The 15,099-nt window shown below is 44.2% G+C and overlaps 2 protein-coding genes across 2 annotated transcripts; both read left to right on the top strand.

Moving 5' to 3' along the window:
* Nucleotides 1-558: 558 nt before the first annotated feature.
* LOC123140778 (ABC transporter A family member 7) lies at nt 559-6,054 on the top strand. The gene is made up of 18 exons (XM_044560064.1): nt 559-808; nt 962-1,346; nt 1,444-1,526; nt 1,620-1,764; nt 2,390-2,515; nt 2,592-2,716; nt 2,808-2,966; nt 3,044-3,206; nt 3,289-3,414; nt 3,505-3,588; nt 3,667-4,031; nt 4,120-4,320; nt 4,417-4,526; nt 4,612-4,696; nt 4,865-4,993; nt 5,076-5,181; nt 5,257-5,345; nt 5,575-6,054. The coding sequence occupies exons 1-18, from the start codon at nt 725-727 to the stop codon at nt 5,866-5,868; spliced, it is 2,859 nt and encodes a 952-aa protein (XP_044415999.1). The 5' UTR covers nt 559-724; the 3' UTR covers nt 5,869-6,054.
* A 2,632-nt stretch (nt 6,055-8,686) lies between these two features.
* Nucleotides 8,687-13,913, top strand: LOC123096478 (ABC transporter A family member 7-like). The gene is made up of 17 exons (XM_044518223.1): nt 8,687-8,854; nt 8,935-9,015; nt 9,537-9,681; nt 9,819-9,938; nt 10,045-10,169; nt 10,330-10,491; nt 10,612-10,774; nt 10,906-11,031; nt 11,129-11,212; nt 11,310-11,653; nt 11,738-11,938; nt 12,191-12,300; nt 12,397-12,481; nt 12,677-12,805; nt 12,896-13,001; nt 13,158-13,246; nt 13,419-13,913. Exons 1-17 carry the CDS (start codon nt 8,741-8,743, stop codon nt 13,716-13,718), a joined length of 2,484 nt encoding a protein of 827 aa, XP_044374158.1. The 5' UTR covers nt 8,687-8,740; the 3' UTR covers nt 13,719-13,913.
* Nucleotides 13,914-15,099: the final 1,186 nt, after the last annotated feature.

Below are 15,099 nucleotides of genomic sequence, written 5' to 3' on the forward strand. Positions count from 1 at the left end.
CCGCCATTTCCGCGGCATTGACAAAACAAAAAAGATTCTACAATATATTTGGAATTACCAGTGAGTAATAGGCAACTTGAACTAATATTCTACTCCCTTCAGCCCATAATATTTGACACCGTGTCAAAAATACTTTTATATTATAGGATGGATGAAGTAATAGAAGAAAGCGGTTTTGACATTAAATTAATATAAAAAACGCTTTTATATTATGGGACAGAGCGAGTAATAAAAGAATTCACCCGTGATTATAACAGATAAAAAGGATTTAGTCTATGTTAACAAATGTGATGACTTGTTATGGTTGGCATGAACTTTAGCAATCTTACAAACCATCAAATCAAGAATGTGTTATGTGTGGCAGCTTGTTTGCCTCTTATTTACTTGGACACAGTTCGTTCAACCGACTCTAGCTGATGAGTGGGGCCCACGTAGGTTCTGACAAACTTCAGAAGTCAAACAGAAGCGGGCGACTTTAGCTGCTAATTAATCACATTTACACCTTCGTGATGTTTCTGAATTGCACCCCACCCCCACCCCACCGGCTGCAGACTGCAGAGACAAGGCACCACACCACACCACACCACAATGACGGCGTGACGCAGAATTGGCGGGAGCTGACAAAGAAGGCGGCTATAAAATTTGGAGAAGACGACCAAGAGCTGCTGCAACCTGCCACACCAGCTGAGCTCCATCTTTCTCCTCCGAATCCACCCAGCCAGCAATGGACTCCTCCACCGGCTCGAGGGGCCCCGCCGGCTTCTCCACGCAGGCCAACGCCCTCCTCCGCAAGAACCTCTGCTTCCAGGTGAGGCCCCCTTCGCCTTCTTGCTCTGTTTCTCAGTTGATCCATGGTTTGATTTACCGCGCAATACTGCGATATGGCCGTGAATTGATTTGAATTTGCCAAGTTTGCTGATTTGCTGTCCCGTTTGCTTGCTGTGATCCATGGCTGCTGCAGAAGAGGAACCTGAAGACGAACGTGTGCATCACCCTCTTCCCGATCCTCCTCTGCGTCCTGCTGGTGCTGCTGCAGGGCGCCATCGACCGCGAGATCGACAAGCCCAAGTACCGCTGCGGCTGCGCGTGCGTCGACGCGGCCGCCGACGGCAGCTGCCGGAGGACCGAGTGCGGCGCCCAGCACTCCACGCTGGACCAGGTCGCCAGCTGCCCGATCCCCACCCCGCCGCGCTGGCCGGCCCTGGTCCAGCTACCCACCCCCGAGTCCAGAGCCGTCAGCACCGCCTCCCAGCCGCTCGACGGTTTGCCTGGCCAGGCGTGCCGCGACGCCGGCTCTTGCCCCGCCGCCTTCCTCGTCACCGGAAGCAACCGCTCGCTCGCCGAAAGTATGTTATCTCCCTCTGTCATGCCACACCAGCAGATGATGACATGAGCCTATTTCGTTCATAATTCAGGCTCAATCTTTGTGCTTTTGAACGGCAGGTCTTTCGGGTCAACTGTTCCCTGCTCTGTCTTCGCCTCTGAATTTCACCAACTATCTGGTTGCGCTCTCCAAGATTGTTCCTGTGAGTTTCTTCCGAGCCTATAGATTATACAGTCGTGCTATGATGTTTTGTTTTCTAATGTACGAAGCTTTTGGTTGGATCTGTTTGTCTCAGGGCTCGGACACGACGCCAGAGTTTAGACAGCTCTTAGAGCCAGCATTTACTCCAGGGAATACTCTGTATATTGTCCAACCTCAGTGCCGGTCCAATTTATCGCAAACAGTTTCAGTCAATGCTGGAATAATACCGCTTCAACTCAGTAAGTAACATTTTTCCTTTGCTGGAATCCTCATTTCATCAAAGATGCTACATGTATTCTGAACAAGGAGTTGGTTAAGATGAAGCTACGAGAAAACCATGAACATTTGGAATTACCACTTCGTGATCTCAACAAAGAAAAGGATTACTACCTCATGTTTCTAAGCTTTAGTTGCATAGAGACTGGCACTTTTTTTTAAAGACAACAGGCCGCTTTGTTGATTTCCACTAAAAAAACGCCAGTAAAGTAGTTTCTTGGGAGTACCAGTCAACTACATTTAAAATATTGGACCTTGTAAAATGGTGATGTTAGAGTTTTTCCCGTCTTCTTCATCAATATTTATAATCAGCTTTGTTGCTTGAGTGTTCTATGTATTAATTAATATTTTAAAATAAGTAATATATCAGCTGACCAGGTCTCATCAAATAATTAGACGGGACTCGAATTTAAACTATTCCTTTAAAAACACCAGGATGTATGTTAGTTAGCAGGAAATTTACTTTTTTTACTGAAATATTTTATTTTAGTTTATGAGAATATGCCGTTGGTGCCTTTTTTTCATACATTTTCTGTCCCTCGCGTACCTACTAATCTCTCCATTCCCAATGTTCTTTTGAATGTCTAGATGTAGAGTGCATTCAAGGTTTGATGTTATGGCGTGAAAGCGAATCAATTGTCAATGACGAACTATTTAGGGGATATAGACAACAAAGGGAAAGTGGAAGAGAGAGGGCGAATGAATTTGCTGCAGGTACTCACTGATCTAGTTCAGTGAAGTGTTACCATTGGTTCTTCTCGTTTAGAGTATAACATGTTTCTCTTCACAGGTTACAACTTCTTGAACACAAATAAGGATAGCCTTGACATTAGTATTTGGTTCAACTCTACCTATAGCAACAATACTGCATTTACTGAAATTGCACTATTACGAGTGCCACGCTTGGTTAACATGGTATGTGCTTTTAACTGGTGCACAACTCATATTAAGTGAAATTCATTTGTATTTCAACTATTACAACAAAACTGCTCTATCTTTCTTATAGGCTTCCAACGCATACATCAAATTTCTCAGGGGAAGTGGAGTAGAAATGCTGCTTGAATATGTTAAAGATATGCCTAAAGTAGGAACAAAGTTAAAATTTGACCTGTCTTCTCTTCTTGGCGCACTCTTCTTCACCTGGATCGTTGAACTACTCTTTCCAGTGAGTATGAGACACAACCTTGTTTAAGTTCACAAAAAATGGATAAAAATGATGAGTTGGTACAATACTTTTTTCAGGTTGTACTAACATATCTCGTGTATGAGAAACAACAAAAGCTGAAAATTATGATGAAGATGCATGGTTTGAAGGACGGCCCTTACTGGATGATAACTTACACTTACTTCTTTGCTCTATCAGCTGTCTATATGCTACTATTCATCATTTTTGGCTCTGTGATAGGTAAATCATATTTCGAAAATCATCAAGAAGTATCTTTTATTTACGTAATTTAATCTCCTTAAAATGGTTTGATTTCGTACAGGTCTGCGTTTCTTCACAGCAAATAATTACAGCATCCAGATTGTTTTCTACTTCATCTACATAAATCTGCAGATTGCACTCGCATTTTTCGCAGCGTCCTTCTTTTCTTCAGTCAAAATAGCCACAGGTCTGTCACTAAAATTTGTTATGTCTAAAGTAAGAAAGGAGTGGTTATAATATATTTGTGAGTAACTAATCGGAAGTTACGGTGTTGCAGTGGTTGGTTACATTTATGTATTTGGTTCTGGTTTACTAGGGGCATTTCTTCTGCGTTTTTTTGTTGAAGATAATAGTTTCCCAAGTAAGTTACTTTCTTATTTATGTTTGGCAACTCTCTTTACATCATATGCATGACGAGTTATGTTTTTCCATAACAAAGAGGGTTGGATAGTAGTCATGGAGATCATCCCTGGATTTTCACTTTACCGAGGGTTATATGAGTTTGGTCAATATGCATTCTCTGGAACTGCAATGGGAACCAGTGGTATGGAGTGGACTAATTTGAGTGACCCGGTCAATGGAATGCGTACTGTATTGATTATCATGGTTATCGAATGGGCAATACTTCTCCCCTTGGCATTTTATCTTGATCAAGTCTCATCATTGAGTGGTGGACTCCGAAAGAGGTTGTTGATCTCCTTGAAATGCTTTAAGAAGCGAGCTGCATCATTTCGGAGGTATAGCTTCGGGCGACTAGGACCTAAAGTAACAATCGAAATGGAGAACCCCGACACTACTCAAGAAGTAGGTTAATCCCTTGCATATTTCTCAAAGATACCTATTCATTTTTTATAAGAGAAGACCCTGACAATTGATTTCTCTTTATGTTCAGAGAGAGGTAGTTGAGCAGCTTCTGCTGGAACCCAGTGCAAACCATGCCATTATATCTGATAACCTAACGAAGGTGTACCATGGAAAGGATGGGAATCCTGACAAGCTTGCGGTTCGTGGGTTGTCTCTTGCCCTCCCGAAAGGCCAATGCTTTGGAATGCTTGGCCCGAATGGAGCAGGGAAAACATCCTTCATCAGTATGGTATGGTGACTAGACATATACAATGTGTTCATTTTTGGACAAAGTTAACCAACATATTCACTCCTTGCGGATGTATTTTCCATTTTTCCTCCACAGATGATTGGGCTCATTCCACCTACATCTGGCACTGCTTATGTCCATGGAATGGACATACGGACTGATATGAATGAAATATACACAAATATGGGTGTCTGCCCACAACACGAGTATGGCCTTGATCTAATGGTATTTTCTGTATAACTCTCCGTGCACACTATAATGTCAAAAATACTATTGCCTTTTGAAATATAGCTTGCTCTGGGAAACATTGACGGGAAGAGAGCATCTGTTGTTTTATGGAAGACTAAAAAATCTTAAAGGCGCTGAATTGCTGAAGGTATAGTTCTGCAATTTCTGTATGTCTGCACTCTGCACCAGTTTGTTGTTTACCTCATTGTGAAATGTGGTGCTATATGTTCATTGGTTCTGCCATGCAGCAATAGTTCAGATCATAATATGCATGAATGCGTTAACATATGAAATGCAAAATATTTTGTGCTGTCAGGCAACTGATGACTCTCTGAAGAGTGTTAACCTATTCCGTGGCGGTGTCGGGGATAAGCAAGTGGGGAAGTACAGTGGAGGCATGAAACGGCGGCTTAGTGTCGCAATCTCCTTAATTGGAGACCCCAAAGTACTAACCTGATTCCTCTCGTGTCTCCATATGCACAAAATATAATGGAATCTGCGACTAAAAGTTTCGTAAATAATTTCAGGTTGTTTTCATGGACGAGCCAAGCACTGGACTAGATCCAGCATCAAGAAATAACCTGTGGAGTGTTGTGAAAGAAGCAAAGAAAAACCGTGCCATTATTCTTACAAGTATTCATCTTTCCTGACCATGTCCTGATTCCTTCGATAGATACTGTGAATCATCAAGTATGTTTTCTTTGGCAGCGCATTCAATGGAAGAGGCAGAGGTACTATGTGATAGACTGGGTATTTTTGTCGATGGTGGTTTCCAATGCATTGGACATCCGAAAGAGGTAAGTTGCCTATTCACCTTGTATGAAGCATATAACTGCATTTTGTGTGACTGTATCCTACTCCCTCCATCCCAAAATTCTTGTCTTAGATTTGTCTAGATACGAATGTATCTAATACTAAAACGTGACTTGATACATCCGTATTTAGACAAATCTAAGACAAGAATTTTGGGACGGAGGGAGTACTTTATTAAGCACTCACAACATTTTCCTCTGCAATGTTTTGCAGCTGAAAGCAAGATACGGAGGCACCTACGTGTTCACAATGACAACATCTTCGGAGCATGAGCAGGAGGTTGAGCAGCTGGTTCGCCGTTTGTCGCCAAATGCAAACAGGATATATCACATATCTGGAACACAGAAATTTGAGCTGCCAAAGCAGGAGGTGAAGATAGCAGACGTTTTCAATGAAGTTGAGAGTGCAAAAAGCCGTTTTAGCATACACGCTTGGGGCCTCGCTGACACCACCTTGGAGGATGTCTTCATCAAGGTTGCCAAGGGAGCACAAGCTTTCAACGTGTAATTAGTATATTTGATTTATAGGTCAGTATTCTTTTTCTTTGTTGAGAAATATATGGTGTATGAGACTTGCTTGAACTTCACTGTATATAAGTTTTGGTTAGTGTGGCACTTGAGGTGTAAATTTAGTATTGTGTAAAGCTGTATATCTCAAATTTACTTGTGAATTCGGCAATCCCAGTGTTTCATATTCGTTTGTCATATAAGTTAGAAAAAGATTCATTTTTTTAAACGAAAACATTTTTTACAAAACATGAACAAATTTCGTAAACATCAACTTTTATTGAAATTCTGGACATTTTTGAAAATTGTCGAACAAACTTGGAAAATCCAACCTGCTTTTAATAAAAGTGAACAAATTTTGAAATCCCCAAACTTTTTTAAAACCGTGAAAAAATTCTGATTTTTTTCATTTTTTTAAGATTCGGTCTTTTTTTTGAAAATTGCGATTTAAAAAAATACATTTTTTTTAAAAAACCCAACCAAAATTTGAATTCCCAAATAGTTTTTGAAGAATTATAAATTTATGAAAAGTGAAAAAGGAAGAATAATAAAACAAAATGAAACAGAAACCGAAAACCAAAAACCAAAAATCACAGGAAAAATGACAAAAGAAATAAAAAAATGGTTCAGGAACTTTGAGAAGGTTCCCAAAAAGGGCCGGCCCAATTAGCTCGATGTCGACCTCACCTGTCTGTTTCTGCATCCCTAAAAAAGAACTGTGTGTTTGTGCGACAGTTTTCCTCAACGCGCGGCAAACAGGAAATTCCCGGGGAACGGTTTTCCACAGGTTCTACGCAGGTATTGGGAACCTTCTATTTAGGGGTTTTATCCACCGTTTTCTAGTTTTCTTTCTTTGTGTTTTCACAAATTTTGCTGGTTTTGTTTTGGTTTTTCTGATTTTAAATTCATAATAATTTTTCTATGCTTAAACATTTTTATATTTTTAATTGTTATGAATTCAGAACATTTTAAAATTTTGCAATTGTTTATCAAATTCTCGAACAATTTTCCAGTTCATGAGAAAAGTCAAATTCATAGTCATTTTTTGAAGTGCATAACTTTTTCAAATGCAGTTTTTTTAAATCAGAAATATTTTTTCAAATTCATATTTTTTAATAAAAATCATGAACATTGTTTGAAGTTCTTGAACAATTTTATATTGGAACATTTCTAAAATTCTTGATTGTATTTTAAATTGATGAACAATTCAAAATCCATGAACAGTTTTTCATATTCATGGATTGAAAAAATAAAATAAAATAAAGCCAACCAAAAAAAAAACAAGGTGGACTAAATAAAAAATAAATACAGGTGATCGCTCGTTTGCTAGTGCTTGCACTCACTAGCTAGCGGCTACTCCGCTCGCTTGGAAAGGCCATGTAACAGGGACGTGTGAGCGACGCATGTTGTAGTGCTGGCTATAAGCGCCGCACATCAGCGCGCAAGATTACATGATCCATACACATAATCTATTACACTGGTCCGGTAGCCAAACCGGTTGAATGTATTCTATGCAATCGTCTTCAAGCGGTTGCTCCCAAAGATCATACAGTATATTCATCTGAAATTGTTATTCCCTCTGACTCAAATTAATTGTTGCAGCTTTAGTAAAAACTTACAGGGAGTGATTCATGGGATCAGAAAACAACCATTTGCTTTGCTTGAGAAACAAGCGTCGCAAATGTTGAGGTCTGCAATTCTGCGTGGGGATTCACATAACGGCACGTCACTTGCTTGCTCGGCATCAGCATATATAAGAGTATAAGACACATCGCGTGCGTGCGTCTCTGTTCCCTTCAGCGATGCTGCGGATCTGGAGCCGTGACTGCATAGAAGCTGCACGCCGAAGTACGAGATCACGGCGGAAATGTTATTTTATTATTAATGTTGATCGATCCTTTGTTTGGACCTGCCGGCCGGAAACACGGAGGACGACACTCGTATCCCTTTCGTCCGCAAGAAGAAGAGATCGACGTCGTAATTAATCCGGTGAGGGAGCAGTATATACTGCTCTGAATACGGAGTACGTAGTGTAACGTAAATGAGGGGGATCGATAACTCCAAGGGAACCGCGTACGTTCGTTCGTCATGGGAAGCTGGCCGGCCGGCCGGCCATGCACAAAATCAGCAGCCCAAGATGGAAATATTGGTTCTCTTCTCTCTCGGTACGTCATTCCCACGTACGTACGCCTCCGTACAGTGATCGATACTGCCGTATTTGCACGACGGTGAAAGCGATGATGCATCATGCATGTTTCCCTGTTGATCTGGGTTGATCTTAACTGTCTTCTTGGTATCTCAGACCAAGTTGAGATAACTCCCAAACTGATCCAACTCTGCCGGTAATACTATACGCGTACACTATATATATAGTGTATATGTGAGCTAGTGTCCCGACCTGGGCCTGGGGAGAAGGAGAGATCGACGTGTGCATGCAGCAAGCCAGGCTCGGTCGTCGGTCACCTCCTCCTTACGTAACGGCCGCGCGCGGGGGCTGGGGCTGGGATCAGAGACCGGTTACGTACTGCTCCGGTGTAGTATGTGCACTCGAGCGTAACACCCGGCCGGAGTTAAGGTGGGCGGTGCAGCGTTGAACCGAGCGCAGATCGAGCGAGAGAGCGAGGAAGCGCGTGCGGTGCCAGGTTCCATGGAGGCGCTCCGCCGCGGACGGCGGCAGCACGCGTGATGCTCACGCCCTGCCGCGCGTGCGCGCCACGAGGTGCCACGCTGACCTAGGTCCTCCCTCCTCCATCCATCCGCTTCATATATACTCTAGATGTATATTGTATACACACACACACTCCCCATGCCCTGGTAGCTTGCCTTGCTTTCTTCTTACTCCGGCCGCGCGCGTCAACCTTGATCCGGCAGAAATGGTGTCTGCGACCGGCGGTCGCAACGGCAACCGCACGCGCACGCGTGCCCGTGCCCTCGCGAGGTTCTGCAGGCAGCTCCATGCCCTCCTCCTCAAGAACCTCGCCTTCCAGGTGAGTCACCGATCTTCTTCTGCCTCTTAATTCTCTCTTTGTTCAGGCAGGCCGGAATGACGACCTTTGATTGTTTCTAGAGGAGGAACTGGAAGACCAACGCCGCGATCGCCGTGTTCCCGGTGCTGCTCTGCGCGCTGCTCGTCGCCATCCAGGCCGTGGTCGACCGCGAGCTGGACCGGCCCCCGTTCCGGTGCGGCTGCGAGGGGGGCCACTGCGGCGTCCAGCACTCCACGCCCACGCAGGCCATCAGCTGCGAGGTGGCCGCGCCGCCCAGGTGGCCGGCGCTCCTGCAGGTGCCCGTCGTCCCGGCCTTCGTGCACGGCCGCCCTGCGCGCTGCACCAACGCGTCCTGCGCCCCGGTCACGGTGCTCCTCACCGGACTCAACCGTGGCCTCTCCCAAAGTAAAATAAAATAAATTTAATATACATATACTCTCCACGACTCACGTGCGGTTTTGTTGACTGAACTTTCTCCATCGACAGGCCTTGGAAGGGGGCTGTTCCCAGACCTCTCTCCTTCAGACTATTTTCTCATGCCTAAAACCATGAACTCCTCATCCTCTCTTGACCACCTCTCCAAAGTAGTCCCTGTGAGTTGTTCGATCAGCCAAAATGTTTTGGTATTCTTCTTTGGGAATGACGTGCATTGATCATTGAATCCGTCAATCCATACATCCAGGGCTCCAGAACATTGCCCGCGCATGAGCTGTTCGTCGAGCCCGGCCTCGTGCCCAACGAGACCTTATACGTGATCCAGTCAAAGTGTTCGTGGCAAAAGCACAATGTTTCAGGAAATTCTGATGGTGGAATGCCACTCCAACTGGGTAAATACCCTGTACAATTGATATTATATATCGTGCAGTGTTTACATTCATCCACGTTGTTGTTCCTTTCCTTTGATGAAGATTCTTTGCACAATAGCAGCTTTTAACACTTCTTCTTTGTGAAATTAACGGAACAGGCATGGAGTGTGTTCAAGGTTTGCCATTGTGGTGCGCGAGTTCGTCGGTGATAAACCGCCGTTTGTTCAACGGTTATAAACGTGCAAATAAGAGGAGAAGATCAAACGAATTCCTTGCCGGTAGCCTGATCTGACTTTCGATATTACTTTCTCTTCTTTTCATAATTCAGATGTACTAGTTCTTTGTTGTGCAAAAAATGTCTCATTTTGGAGTGCAATCTTGCAGGTTATGACTTTCTTGATACAAGCAAGGGGCTGTTCCATGTATACGTTTCGTACAACTCAAGCTTCAGCAGGGACAATGGGCACCATTCCATGACAGTTTTGCGCGTTGCACGGTTGGTTAATATGGTACTATACTTACAAACCTGCCTGCAGCTTACTTTCAAGCTCATACTCAAGAATAAGCCGCCTTCTTTACTACTATTTTTTTTAGAAAAGGAGGATTACCGCCGGCCTCTGCATAGTTTCTTTACTACTTAGTGCTGATTATTATGCATTTGAACCGTAGGCATCCACTGCATATCTCAAGCAGGTTCTACCAGGAGTGAATGCAGAAATGCGCCTAGAATTTCTGAAAGAGATGCCCAAAGCTGCAATCAAAATGAAACTGGACCTCACAACTCTCCTCGACGCACTCTTCTTCACATGGACGGTTCAACTCCTCCTTCCAGTGAGTTCATTATATATATATATCGTCTTCTACAATCATTTACTCCTGCCAGTGAGTATTAGGAGAAATATATGTGTTAGTGTTCGACGACGAACTCATTTCAGTTGTTTTTATTTCCAGGTAATATTAACATATCTTGTTTATGAGAAGCAGCAGAACCTAAGACTAATGATGAAAATGCATGGACTCAAGGATGGACCATATTGGCTGATATCGTATTCCTACTTCCTGTCCCTTTCAGGAGCATATGTGACCTTCTTTGCGGTTTTCGGCTCACTTATAGGTACTAAATTAACTCCAGGTTAACTAAATTTAAGTTTCAGTTATGGTGTATGTGTCAATTGAATCCACGCACGCAGAGGCCTGGAGGCAAAAAAGCTTATAAATCATACAGATAACTCTTTTTTTTTGCAGGTCTCGACATATTCAGATTGAACAGCCATGTTATACAGTTTTTGTTCTTTTTTATCTACATCAACCTGCAAATTGTTTTAGCCTTTCTCCTCGCGTCATTCTTCTCATCGGTCAAGACTGCTAGTGGTCAGTAAAATCAAGCCTTCTGTTTGATTTCCTCAAATATGTGGCCTCCCCCTTTTATATCCTAATCAGGATCAGTCTTTTCTTTTCTGTGTTGCAGTAATAAGTTACATCTATGTCTTTGGCTCTGGCCTTCTCGGAGAAGCGCTATTGAAGTTGTTCATTGAGGATACTAACTTCCCAAGTAAGTAACTTCTATATAATTCACCCAAAATTTCCAATTATCTCACTGATTTCAATCCATTCTTAATGAGCACTACATTGTTTTACATGTCTATTAGGACCTTGGCTAGTGATAATGGAGCTTGTTCCCGGGTTCTCCCTCTACCGAGGGGTTTATGAGTTATCCGAGTATGCAGCTGCAGGAAGCTACATGGGGAAGCCTGGAATGCAATGGGGGGACTTGAACGACCCGATCAACGGGATGAAAGATGTTTTGATTCTGACGTTCATAGAATGGATACTTCTGCTTCTTGTGGCATATTTTTTGGACCACAGACCTGCATGGCATCCTATTTTTCTCTTCGGAATTCTGTCGACCAAGCACTCGTCGCCGTCATATAAAGCGAATCCGAGATCCAAGAGGGTCTTTGCTGATATGGCCAAGGATGATGTTTTCCTCGAGGTTAGTTAAGCATCCATATATGCTATAGCTGACCTGTTTAGCAGGCAGACAGTTCTGAATTGTTGTTCAAATTTTGACTTTCAGCACAAGGTGGTGAAACGATTACTGAAGGAAATGGACACTAGGAATATGATCATCTGCCACAATCTAAAGAAAGTGTACCGTGGGAATAACAGGAACCCCGACAAGCTCGCGGTGAGAGGGTTGTCGCTCGCATTGCACAAAGGGCAGTGTTTCGGAATGCTTGGTCCCAATGGGGCAGGGAAGTCATCCTTTATCAACATGGTGAGTGACAGCTTCAAAGTCTGCTTCGGCTCCATATGCTTGTGTTGTCAGACTAACTTTAATTTAGATGGTGATCGTATGTTAGAGGTCATTAACAACACTTGAACATTCACTGACTTGATTTCTCATGAATCATAAGGACTTTAATTTCTGCCAGTCTCACTGTTTCCTCATAGCGCAACAATGTTAAGACACCACAAAATATGAAACATCAAAAACGGTTGACACTAGTCATGGCTACTGTATATGCAGATGATTGGACTAGTGGCGCCTACTTGCGGAACTGCTTACATACATGGAATGGATTTGAGAAAAGATATGAATGAAATATATGCAAACATCGGTGTATGTCCACAGCACGAGTAAGATCACAAGTGACCAGTCTTGCATTTTCCTTCTGAAGATGGTTCTGTCAGTGTTGGGATGACAACAAAATATTCTCCAACTAATATATGCAGTTTGCTTTGGGAGACTCTGACAGGAAGAGAGCATCTACTGTTTTATGGTCGAATGAAGAATCTCGCAGGTGCTGCTCTAACGAAGGTAGTTTCAGACCATGAACTTGTAAATAACCTGTATATTACTACTGTACAATATTAACATATCAGCCTTGTTGCAAGCTATCTGATACCACTTAATGTACAGTTGAAACTGCAGTTTAATTGATTTTTTTTCTCCATTTGATAGAGAAGGACTAGAAATCCATTTTATTTGATCATCAGATGTCTCTTAATCCAGGCAGTCGAGGAATCCTTGAAGAGCGTGAACCTTTTCCACTGCGGTTTTGGCGACAAATCTGTAAGTAAGTACAGTGGTGGCATGAAAAGAAGGCTCAGTGTCGCTATCGCACTCATCGGCAATCCTAAAGTACTTCCAACAGTCATTTCTTCATTCCCTTCCCCCAATCTGCAAAACAGTTCAGCAATAACCGCCATCATTTTCGTTATGATTAATCAGGTAGTTTACATGGACGAACCGAGCACCGGGTTGGACACGATATCCAGGAATGATCTGTGGAACGTCATCAAGCGAGCAAAGAAGGAATGCACCATCATACTCACAAGTAATGAGTGCCCCTCCTATTTTTCAACCCTGCCTTTCCTCCAGTTATTCACCATCATTCCATCATCAACAAGATGCTCCCCTCCCTTCAAAAAAAGCCAGATGCTAAATATAGTAATCTGCATTTAAACTCACTTGCTATACGGTGACATTTCAGCCCATTCAATGGAAGAGGCCGAGGAGCTGTGCGATCGGGTTGGCATCTTCGTGAGCGGAAACTTTCAGTGCCTTGGAACACCCAAGGAGGTATGCACACCAGAATTACACAACGGTCCGATGTACTATGTTTAGCTGATCAATAAAGTCGTTTTGGTAAAAAAGATGTTAATAGAAAGTTTACCTGAAAATTATGGTTTGGTCTTCCTTGTTAAGCATTTCATTGCTGCAAATTAAAAAGATAATACATTTGGTGTTGCAGCTGAAGACAAGGTACGGCGGCACCCGCATCCTGACGATAACGACGGCGGCGGAGCACGAGGAGGTGATGGCCCGGCTGATCGCCGAGCTGTCGCCGAGCGCGGTGAAGATCTACGGCATGTCGGGGACGCAGAAGTTCGAGCTGCCGAAGCGGGAGGTGCGGCTGGACGGCGTATTCGGCGCGGTGGAGGCGGCGAGGGCCATGTTCCCCGTGCATGGGTGGGGCGTGGCAGACACCACGCTGGAGGACGTCTTCATCCGGGTCGCCAAGGACGCCCGCGCCTTCGATGTCCTCTCGTAGTCGTAGTCCTAGCGGCGGCGGCGGCTAGCTAGCCAGCTTAGGGTGGAGATCTGAAATGTGTACAAATTTGCGATTTTAGGGCGATTTATTGATTGTTAGGTTAGAAAGGAACTGAACTGCCGAACTGCTTGACTACACACACCTGAACTGGTGCCACAGTCAAAGTTTCATCAACGTTCTAATGCAGGAAATGATCCGTTTCATGGAAGGTTCGAAATTATCTGACATCACATATCTAAATTTTTCCGTGCCCCTCAAAACCATCTGAAATCCAATAAAACTGAAGTACCCGGGGCCGGGTGGTGCCGTGGGTCTGGCCAATATGTCGGCACTGCCTCTGGCTTGCGGCATTTTGGTGGCCAACTGTCTCTGAAGGGGCTTTGACCTTATGATCCGGCGACAACGGTGACGGGCGATGATCAATCAGTCGGTAGTCTGGAGCAGTTGATGATTCATTTATGCTCTTGCAGCGCCATGATCATTCCCGCATCAGACTGTTAGTGTATGCATCACCAAGGGTGATGCACGACCTTGATCGTGTCCTTCCCCTTCATATAATCCATTTCCACCGGCGAGGACCGCGGAGCTAGTGGCGATGCGTGGTGGTGTTTTCTTGTGTAGATTAACCATTAGTTGCCACTTATGAGGACGGCGCGAGACACTGGAATGTCCCAAACTCGGGATTTAGACAGTGTTGAGCCCTTCCTCCATGCCGTCATTTTTTCCCTTCAAAACGGAGGCAACAGATTTGCCTCATCGATTAATTAAAAAGAAGAGAGTTGACCAGTTAATTAACGGACAACCGGGCGAAAACCGATACCAGCTCTTGCCCTAATTCATGTTTTTTTACGTTAGAGCAACTTCAATGGGCCGACCCAAACGGACGGCGCATTTATCCGACTTATGTCCGTTTGGGTCGGCCGCCCGCCCGGCGTCCGCCCAGTTTTGTATTTGGGTCGGCAGTACGCCCAACGCGCCGACCCATTTCATGCCCGCGTTCAACTTTTTAAAAAAAGACCCGCGGGGCGATCATGTCAGCGGCCATGTCTCATGCTGCATCATGCCAGCGCCGGCATACAATGTCGGCTTTAGAAAATATCACCACATTTCATGCTGGCGCACTCGCCAGCCTGCCAGCACACATGCCAGCACACAAAAAAAATGGGATTTGAGTTCAACCGCGCCATCGCGGCTCCCGTGGTCATGCCGGCACACCTGCCGACATACAAAAAAAGATGGCGCTCGCCGCCATAGATCACTCGTCGTCGAACTTGAGCATGTCGGCCTGCATATTCTCGAACCACGACCTCTTCCTTGGCGACACGGTGTTGAGATCCACCTTCGTGATCTCCACCCCGGTCATCATGCTCGTGAGAGCCAC

The sequence above is a fragment of the Triticum aestivum genome, chromosome 1B (genome assembly GCF_018294505.1).
Source record: "Triticum aestivum cultivar Chinese Spring chromosome 1B, IWGSC CS RefSeq v2.1, whole genome shotgun sequence".
NCBI lineage: Eukaryota > Viridiplantae > Streptophyta > Magnoliopsida > Poales > Poaceae > Triticum > Triticum aestivum.